A 9,718-nucleotide genomic window follows, 5' to 3' on the forward strand; every position below is an offset into this window, starting at 1 on the left:
TAATAAATAACCACCCCGCTTACTGTGCAATGCACTAGACCAGCGTTTCTCACCCTTGGCCACTTTAAGATGCGTGGACTTCGACTCCCAGAATCCCCCCGCCAGCAATACGTCCACGCATCTTAAAGTGGCCAAGGGTGAGAAACACGGCTCTAACCGTTCCTTCAAAGGCTTAGTTCCAGATCGCCGCCTCAGTCTGCTCCAGTTTGCACTGTCCTTTTTGAGCTGGGGTGTCCGGAGCTGGACCCAGGACTCCAAGTGGGGTCCGACCAGGGGGACAATTACGCCCGTGATCTGGACGCTGCGCTCCCAATAATGCACCCGATGATAGCATCGGCCTTGTTGGCAGCTGCGTCACCCTCCTGGCTCACAAGGGCACCCAGGTCCCTTTCACATGTACTGCTGTCAGCTGGGTGCGAATGTTAGGGATTCCCAGTGCCCCCCCCCAGCGTGGGGCTGTGAATCGAAAGAGGGTCTCGGCTGTCTGCAGAGTCAGCCGTGGCGCCCCCTGAACAACTCAGGGATGATGGGATCTGCTGGGCGCCAGCCCTTTTGTCCGGTGCCTGGGATGGCCCCGAGGGACGGCAGGCAGGAGGCCTGGCCGCCTCTCCCCCTGCCACGTCCTGCCTCCTCCTGCCCTCCTCCACTCTTGCTGTTGCCCGTCTGGAAGGGGCCAGAGAGGCTGGGCCCAAGGCAAAGTGGGTCCCTGGGGCCACCGCCTGACAGGCCTTGTGGGGCTCAGAGGTGGGGTTGAGAAGAGCGGCAGATCCCTTTCCCATGTGAAGGCGGCGTATGCTCGCGGCCTGACATTTTTCCTACCGTGATGCCGAACATGACGTTCCCTCCTCTCCACAACAGCCTCCCGAGTCAACCCTCTCTAAAGCTTGTTGAATCGTCCCTCTGGTCCTCTGCAGATGTCCCCCGCTGCCTCCCCCAAGTCTGTTAGATAAAGTTCATCTGGGATGATTCGACTGTGACTAAGCGGGCTGACTCCGGCCTACCCAAGTGCCCACCCCAAAGTTTCGGTCCGGAAGTGCCCATCTGTGCTGGGGACGAGAGGGATCCTTCTGCAGAGAGACAGGAGGTAGCAAGGACACCTTTAGGAAGTTCTTTTATTGCTTCAGACAAACAGGAAAAAGCCACACGTATGTACTAACAGTGCAATACAACATCAACGTTAATGGGAAAAAAGAAGAAAGTGTGAAAAACTAAATCCTAAAGGGGAGAGTTTCAGGCCTCAGCAAGGGGCTTCTCCGACTCACTTTCAAGCAACTTAGGCAGGGCTAAGAGGGAGCTCTTTATTCTGTACACCCTGAGTGGCTCCCCAAGCACCCCCCAGCAGTCCCAGGAAACCGCAGGGCTGCCTGCATCGTGGAAGGCCGAGCAGGGCCCGACTGCAGCGGCCCAGGAAAGAGATTTACAGCGTCGGACTGAGGGAGAACCCCACTGCGACGAAGGGAACCAGCCTGCAACTTGCAAAGCGGAGGCTGAAACAATAATATCCAGACAGATGAGGCGGAGGTAGGAAGAAGGGGACATTCAGGTCCCACGGGCCGCTGTGGTGAGCAGTCTGCTGGTGGTAATGGGCCCTGGGCCCCTCCTGGAGACCTGCTGCTGGGTCTCAGTCCGTGGAGCTGCACCAAGGAGCGCCTCCCAAGAGTGGCTCATGGTGGCCCCAGAGAGTCCCGGTGGCTCAGGGGGCCCCCAGATCGCAGTCAAACTCAGGGAAGGTGGCAGCGTCCGCAGGTGCGCCCTTGGGTGGCTGCCAGCCCAGCGCAAAATCTGCCGGCTGCTTCCTGAGGACGTCAGCGTTGAAGCTCATGCCATGGAAGAAGAGGTGGGCGCGGAAATGGTGGAGGTGGCGCGGCCGGTGCTGAGGATCCTTGGACAGGAGCTTGGAGGGGGAGAGGAAGGAAGGCTGGGGGATTACCTGGCAACCACCCGGGCGACTGCTTAAGGGAAGGGCTCAGAGGCCGGCCTTCCCCAGTCCTGGGAGTCCTTGGCTGCGCTGGGACCAGCTCCCCACGCTCTCTCCCTCAGCGGAAGGAAGGACGGGGGCTCCTCGCGTAAACCTCCCATCGCAGATGGCTCTGCTCTTGCCCCGGCTCTGCTCTGTTTCCCCAGAGATCCCATCTCGATTCCTTGGGAAGCAAGACGGAGGAGGCTTCCACGGAGGAGGGGGCAGCAAGGAAGCTCACCTCGCTGAGCAGGAGGCGGAGGCCCCGGCCGAGCGTGGGTGGGATGGAGTAAGTGCTGCGCTTCACGCTCCGCAGCATGGCCACGTGGTCTTGCTCTGGGGGAACCGGGAACTGGAGAAGCAAAGGCCCCTGTTCACCCAATGCCACTCATAAGCGGGCACTGGCAGAAGCCCTCCCTGCCAAGTTTATTGCATGGTGTCCGCTTGGCACAGGACTGAGTGTCGGCAAGGCAGAGTGATAGAAAACGGCTTTGGCACAGGAGTCCGAAGCAAGCGATGGGGGAACCTCAGCCACAGCCCCCCGCTAGGCATCAGACGCTCCCTTTCTGCCCTGCTTGGCACTTCTCCACAGGCACTGGGCTGGTTGCTGTTGGAGACGGATTCCTGGGGAGCAAAGGGACCCCATTCCTCCTCTTACCTGCCCAGTGGCCATCGCAAACAGCAGCACCCCCAGGGACCACCAGTCCACAGCGTGAGTATACGGACCGCCTGTCAGCACTTCCGGGGCTGCCCCAAAGGAAGAGCAGAAGGTGACTGATCTTGGCTCCCTGCCTGCCCCCATCATGCCCTCACCTCCTCCCAGCTGCCTTACCCATGTACTGGAGGGTCCCGCAGATGGTGAATGCCCGCTTGCCCCGGGGCAGATGGCGAGAAAGGCCAAAATCAGCCAGCTTCAAGTGACCTGTGCCAGGAAGGGGAAAGAGCAAAGACAGCCTGGGTCCAGCAGCCCCTCCCTGAAAGGAGACCTCTGCTTTGGCCCCCATTCCGGCGCGGGGGAAATTCTGTTTCGGATCGCTGCAGGAACGGACCCCAAATCCAACAGGCTGGTTAAAGAGAGGGCCATATCCAAGATTAGCACCACGGGCACAGGCCACATGCCTTGCACAGCCTTCACGGCTGCCCGGGAGGCGTTCCGCTTGCTCTCCATCCCTGCAGCCATTTAGCTCTGCAACAGCCCTTTTCTGTGGCACAAAGAGGCCAGGAGACCAGCCAGGAGGAGGAGGACTACGTCTTGGGATGCGCTCGCACTGATAGTGGGAACGACACGATTCCCCCCCCCCCCCGCTGCCCCTCGGTACCTTGTTCATCCAGGAGAATGTTTTCCATCTGCAAGAAAAGCAAAGAACAGCCCAGATGAGGCAACAGGGCCCAGGCTAACCTGCTGACATCTGAAGACCCCACACCATCCTCACGGGGCCGGGCGTTCCCTGGGCTCGGCTTAAGTAAGGGCAGGATGTTCGCTTGGCTGAGTGGCTTCCAACATGGGGGGCAACTGGCAGCTGAGAATCAGGCTGCAGTGCCCACCCTGACCCAGGGAACAAGGCGAGTGCCCCATACCTTGATGTCCCGGTGCACGATGCCCTGGCTGTGAAGGTAGGCTGGAAAAGAGAAGAGCATCAAGAGACACCCCAAAGAGCCAGAGGAAAATGGCAGACTGTTCGGGGACCCTTTTTATAGCTGAAATCCCAGCTATAATCCCAGAATCCCAGCATCTTCCAGGTGTGATGGGGTGGGGTGTAGCTACAAAAGTGCCCCCAGCACAGCCGAAGCTGCGGTCTCAGCACACCTGGAAGGTGCCCGACTGGTGGAGCTCCGGCTAAAGAAAGGAGCTGCCCTAATGCAGTTTTGGCATTGCTGCCCGCAGAGCTTCGTCCCTGTGACGTCTCTGCCCAGGGAGAGCCCAGCATTGTTGGCCCCCAAATCAGCGCACTGGCTTTGTCCGGCTTCCAAAGAGTTGGGCCGAGGACTCATCCTGACAAGGAAGGGGCTCCAGGGGTGGGGAAGCGGTGCGTTCAGGGCACGTGCAGGAAATCCTAGGTTCAGGACCAGCAGCATCTCAAATTAAAGGGGTCTGGTGACCGAGGGCAGCGCGTACACGTGTGCGCACGTGCGTGAAGGCCCTTTTCTGTTGGTGAGCCCGAGGAAAAAGCAGGATGGAAGCCACGCTGGGCTACTTAGAGGACTTTCCCTCTTACAGCTGTTGGATCCTCTCCTGCCTCAGAGACCTAGCGTGCCTTCCGCTGCTTAACAATTAGTTTCTGGTGATTTTAAGTGCAGCCACGCCTTCTGCCTCCCCTCTGAGTTTTACTGCGGTTGGGCATGCTCATTTATAACAAAGGATTTCTAACGCCGTAGATAACTGACATAAAAACAAGAACAGGGCTGAGGTTTCCCTCAGGCCCAGGAGAGAGACGTGGTGACAGCTCAGGGGGTGCTGGCAGTGCAGAGCCCGGCGCCGGCCCCTCACTCACCCAACACCAGAACCAGCTCCGTGGCAAAGAGGCGGGTGGCGCCTTCCGCAAGGGGCCCCGCTGACTTCCAAAGCGTGAACAGGTCTCCAGCGCTGCAGTAGCTGCACACTGGGGGGGTTGGGGGGGACAAGGAAACAGGCCTGTCACTCTAGGCCCTCGCTCTAATCCAGCTCCCCCCTTTGCTCCAACTGACCACCCCGTTGCAAAGGCTGGAGGACAATCCGAGGATGGAGGCTGGCTGGGATTGGCGGAACAGGGAAAGGATTTGTGGCCGGAGAGCGCAGGAAATCCCCGCTGATCCCTGTGGGGGCGGGGGGGGGGGAATCGGAGTAAGCTGCTCCTGACTGAGATGGGTGGGCAGCCCCAGGCAGCTGTGGGAAGGGGGGTCACGCATGAGCAGAGGGACACGGGAGGAGGGGAGGCTCTAGGCTACCTCAGGTGCTACCTCAGATGCTCACTCACTAAGGAAGAGGTGGTGCCGCCCTTGCCAGCTGTCCCCTAAACAGTGGAGAAACGGGTGGCGCACCTGCCTCTGGGGAGGAGAAGAAAGCGCTGTCAGAGAGAGCCAGGCTGGGGTTCGCTGGCTGGGGTGGGGATCGGGACCGGGGGCAAGGAGACTTTAAAAAGAGCTCCCATCTGCCCGCCTTCCCCCTGCCACCTCCCTCTCTGCGAAAGCCAGAGGGAACAGAAGAGCCCAGCAACCCTGCCAGTTAAGAAACCCTCCTGCCCCCTGGCCTGAAAGGAAGCTTCAGATGCAGGGCAGCTCCCTCGCAGCGGGGCAGTTTCGGACCAGCGCTTCTGGGGCAGGGGGTGGCCCTCCATCCCCCCCCTGCCCAGGGTGTGCTGCCTGCAAGGAAGCGTTGAAAGCCCCTGGACTAAGTTCTGCCAGCAGGGCCAGTTTAAAGTTCATGGTGCTTTTTGGCACAGCTTGTGAATTCAGGCACCCCCTCCCCACCCCCAAGAAAACCCTTTGAGCTGTGCCTCAGTTAAAGCCACACGACCTGATTCCATTCCCCCACCCACCCCCAGGCCAGGCCTGGCATATACTCCACAGGGCACCGCCTTTAGCTCCAGCCACTAGGAGAGTGACCAACTTCTCACCGGCTTTGGGTGGCTAATTAAATTCAGCATTTGTTTTGAAAGTTATTTCCATTCAATTACTATGGCCTGCCAGGAGTATTCAAAGAAAAATGTGAAATATGAGTTTCAGTGCCAGGTACTTGCACAAGTTCCACCGTTCTCTTATATCTGTGTGTCTCACCAACATTGCAGTGAGCTGCCAAGCAGTCAGGCCACAAGAATTATCTTGATAATTGATTGATTGAAACATATTGGCTGCCCAACTCCAATGGACTTGGCGCCCTTACAACAGCCCTGCCAGGCAAGCCAGAATGATATTCCCTACCTCGCCAACTGGGCTGGGTCAAGAAGTCCAGAGTGCTTCTTGTCAATGGTGTTGCCGTTGGACACTTTCACAGCCTCAAAAGTTGGGTTTAGGTGAACTGCCCCTCGTGGCCCCCCAGGCACCTCAGGCCACCCCCCTCTCCCCAACACTTCGTCTCGGAGGCCGAGCGTGGCCCTCACCTGGATGCTGACCTCCTCCTTGCACTGCCTCACGCTGTCCCGGCGAAGGACCTCCGCCTTGGGGACCACCTGCAGGAGACACGGTGGGGAGGGGAGGGGAGAGGAGCGGCCTGAGATCTCGGGAAGGCAGGCACCGCAACGTGGGGGGTGGGACACGGGGTGGAGGCTCACCTTCAGCGCAAAGACCTTCGCCTGAGTGCAGTCCAGCACTTTGAGGACGGTCCCAAAGGTGCCCTTGGCCAGAAAGCCCAGAATCTAACAAGAGAGAGGCAAGCGTGTGACGGCACAGCCCCCGCCCCCAAACCCTCCCCTCCTCATCGCCAGGGACCCTGGTGTGGCAAGCAGGGCACCCACCTTGAGCTGCTGATGCTGCACTGGAGGCTGAAGAGGAAACTCGGGCAGGAAGAGGGAGGCATGTGGGGGCGTTGGCCGCTCCTCACCCGCCGTCTCGGGGGGCTTCTCACCCCCCTGGGCCCACTCTGGCTTCGGGGAGTTTCTGGCGGCCAAAGCCTGCTCCAAACCCAGGAGAGTCCCACCGAGGCGGGAGAGGAGGCGCTTCCAGCTTCGTACCCACAAAGCATCCGGCAGGGAGCCCGTGCCGTAGCCCTGTGGAGGGGACAAGGGGGCATGACGGGCTCTGTCTGAGGCCAGGGCCCCGACCAGGGCTGGAGGGAAAGGAGAGCAGCCACCGGAGGAAGACCTCCAACGAAGGACGGCGGCGCCATCGAAGGGGGCGGCTTTGGACTTGGTGCGAAGACCCAGTTTGAAATCACACTGGTCTAGAGGGACGTGCGCCTTAGGGAAGACTCACCAGATGTAACGCCATGTGGGAGAGGCCTTGGGGCAAAGAGACGCTGCCTAGGGAAGGGTCAGGTAAGAGGGAGCGGAAAGGAGGCGGGCCGCTGCGCAGGGACACCTTCCTCCCCTCTCCTGGGGCTCGGGGAGGGTTCAGTGCGCGTGCTGGTGAAAGCCGCGTGTGCGTGCGTGGAGGTGCTTTGGCAAAACCGCAGGGGGGAGCAAAGGGTTCTTTGGGTGCCATCCTGTCATTTTGTGGGGATCATGCGCTCCTCCCGTGAAGGTTACGATCTCATGCAGGGGTGCGTGAGCGTGTTCCACACCTGATCCCAGCGTGCCCCATCCGGGCTGAGCTGCGGAGAGCAGCAGGCGGGGAGAGCTGGTCACGCCTGCCTCAACTGGGGGGCCCAGAGGACGGTTGGGACCTGGTGACCCTGAGCGGGAGAGGCAGCCAGGGCAGGAATCGCCCCCAAGACAGGCGGCCCTTTTGCCTCCTCGACACCCCGGGGACCGATTCGCGTGGCTTGGTGCCTGGTAAAGCTAGAGTCACTCGGGTCCCAGCCCCTCTCAAGCCACCTTTGCCCGCTTTGCCGTTGTCGGCGGCAGGGGAGGGGGCGGACAGGGCGGGTTTCCCCCAAGCGGGCTGACTGCAGTCCCTGCCTACCGCACAGGGCCGTCGAGGGTGAAAGGAAGGGAAGACCGGGAACCCCCCGGGGCGGCCTCCGAAGGAGAGCAAGCGCTCGAGCAGCCAGCCAGCCGGCCCCCCGGGGTCCAGGCAGCGGAGCAGGCTTTCGGGCCCCGGAGCCCCGGGCGGGACTACGGGCCCCATCCTCCTCGCGGGCGAGCCCGCGGCACCCCGGGACTGAAGCAGCCGAACCCCCCGCTCTTTCTGGGAGGGCCCCCAAGCCCAGGAGGGGCGCCCCTTCCCCTGAACGCCCCCGAGTCCGCCCGGGGGAGGCGAGCGGGCGGTGCCCGGGGCGGCTGCCTCTTCGCAAAGGGAGGCCCCCAACCCCCGTCCCGGTCCGCCTTCTTGGTCCGGGCGGGGGGGCGTTCCCGGCGCCCCCCGCTGCGGTGCTCCCCCGCCCCGCCGTCGCACGAAGCCGAAGGCGCCCGGGGCCCCTGCTCCGCAAGGCGCCCCGGCGGGCTGCTGGGAAGGAGCGGGGAGAAGGCGCTCTGCACGCGCCCTCCTCGCCTCGGGGCCGACCGGACGCCCTTACCCGCAGCCTGCGGGGGAAGCCCCAGTCGGCTTGCTGTCCGCCGGGGTCGCTGCCGGCGGCCCCCATCTCCGCTCCGGCCGTCGGCGGGCGCTCACCCGAGGAGCGGGGGCCCCGCGGTAATCCCGTTTACGTAAAGCCCGCGCCACTAATCCCCCGCCAGCAGCTCCGGGCCACGCCTCTTATGCAAACGCCACGGGCCCGGCACGCCCCGTCGCTCCGCAGGCCCCGCCCTACTCGACATTCAAGGCATTCCCGCGCTTCCTCCGCGGGTTCCACAATAGCCCGGGAGGCGGGGCCTTCCGAACCTCTCACGGGATTGGCTACGGGTCGCTGAGCCACGCCCCGCATCTTACACGGAGCCCCAAGCGGCCGCCCGCGGGCGCCGACTCCAACCGCTTCTGCTCCTTTCACGAGGTGCCTCCGGGTCGCTTGGACTACAGTGCCCTCGGTTGGGGCCGATGGGATCTGCAGTCCGACATCTGGATGGCTTGGCTGGAGAGTTTCAAAGGCACCACTGGTGGGAAAGTTCCAGGCCTCAACTTGGTTGTGTTTGTGCAAAAAGAAAAAAGTGCGTTTCTTGCACTGCTGCGTCAGCCCCCGGGCAGTCCCGCCCAGCTCAGTGGGTCTGGCCGCCTGGGGGGGCTGCCACAGGGTTCTGCCGCAAAGGGGTCACGGGACCTGCCCAATTAGCTGCGCATCACAGCGCCCTCTGCGTGGGCCAAGGCCCCCTTCTGCGGGCGGGCTGCCCCCCGCTCAGCTCTCCCCCTCGCCCAAGGAAGCCCCAGAGCCCCCGGGGGAGGGCCAGCGGCCAGGCCCCCGGAGAGCTTAGCTCCTCTTGGGCCGTCCACACTTCCATTAGGCGAGCGAAGGCGGTTTCTGCGGGCCGGGTGCTGCTCCGAGAAGGAATCCATGGGGCGGGGCCTGGCTGGGTCTGTTCCCGCGCAAGGCAGCCGTCCCAACCGGCTGAATGAGGCGGCCGAGGGCCGATGCGGGCCCAGAAACCCTTTCCTGGCCGAGGGCCCCACTTGACCCGCGAGGGGGCTGCAAAGTGGGTGGCGGGGCTGACCAGTGGGAGTTTACTTCGTTTTTACACTATTACCGTATGTGCTTATTTTAGGGTGCCCGGTAGGGTTTTCCAGCTCAGAGAGAGCCACGTTTCGGCAGTCTCAACTGATGGGGCTTGGGGAGCCCAAGCCCCCACCCCGCACTGAGACCCTGGGCAGATTCAGACGGAGAGGTTTCAACCATGCTCACAGCTTCAAAATACCAGCTCACTTGCCTAACAAGAAATTCTAAGCCTGTTTGGTCCAGCGCCCTGAAACATAAAAAGCTGGCAGCCCTAAAGAAAAACCCAGAAAAGCACTCTGTATTCCCAGAAGCCCTCTGGTTGATGGCGAAAAGGGGGCTTCAGAGCTAGCCATTTTCTGCTTAGCAGATTAAACCACCAGATAGCCCCAGGAAGCCACTCGCCAAGAGGACTTCAGAGTTGGGTGGGGGAAAGGAGGAGTCCGGCCTCAGAGGGCAACGCTGGGTCTGCAGCCCGCTCTGGGCTGCGCTGGCCCCCCCAGGCACGTTAGCACTCCAGCCCTGCTGGAGGACGGATCCCTTTAGGACCCGCGGGGCTGGGGGGAGAGCCCAACGCCACCGACGGCTGCCCAAGGCTCCGGACTGGA

At 62.0% G+C, this 9,718-nt stretch overlaps 1 protein-coding gene across 2 annotated transcripts; it reads right to left on the minus strand.

Moving 5' to 3' along the window:
- Positions 1–1,102: 1,102 nt before the first annotated feature.
- On the minus strand, positions 1,103–9,700 carry RSKR (ribosomal protein S6 kinase related). Of its 2 annotated transcripts, none has more exons than XM_088138679.1 (12): positions 8,046–9,700; positions 6,388–6,639; positions 6,205–6,288; positions 6,034–6,102; positions 4,912–4,981; positions 4,450–4,557; positions 3,536–3,576; positions 3,277–3,304; positions 2,790–2,879; positions 2,616–2,704; positions 2,199–2,309; positions 1,103–1,894 (listed from the first exon to the last, which is right to left on the minus strand). In XM_088138679.1, the coding sequence occupies exons 1-12, from the start codon at positions 8,109–8,111 to the stop codon at positions 1,694–1,696; spliced, it is 1,209 nt and encodes a 402-aa protein (XP_087994805.1). In that variant the 5' UTR covers positions 8,112–9,700; the 3' UTR covers positions 1,103–1,693. The 2 variants fall into 2 exon arrangements, with proteins under 2 accessions (XP_087994805.1, XP_007436598.2); XM_007436536.4 differs by having other exon boundaries at positions 6,845–9,700.
- Between the last annotated feature and the right edge of the window lie 18 nt (positions 9,701–9,718).

Source organism: Python bivittatus, unplaced genomic scaffold (assembly GCF_059951505.1).
Source record: "Python bivittatus isolate LINGU-HERP-01145 unplaced genomic scaffold, Pbiv_v1 ctg000240_np1212, whole genome shotgun sequence".
Lineage (NCBI taxonomy): Eukaryota > Metazoa > Chordata > Lepidosauria > Squamata > Pythonidae > Python > Python bivittatus.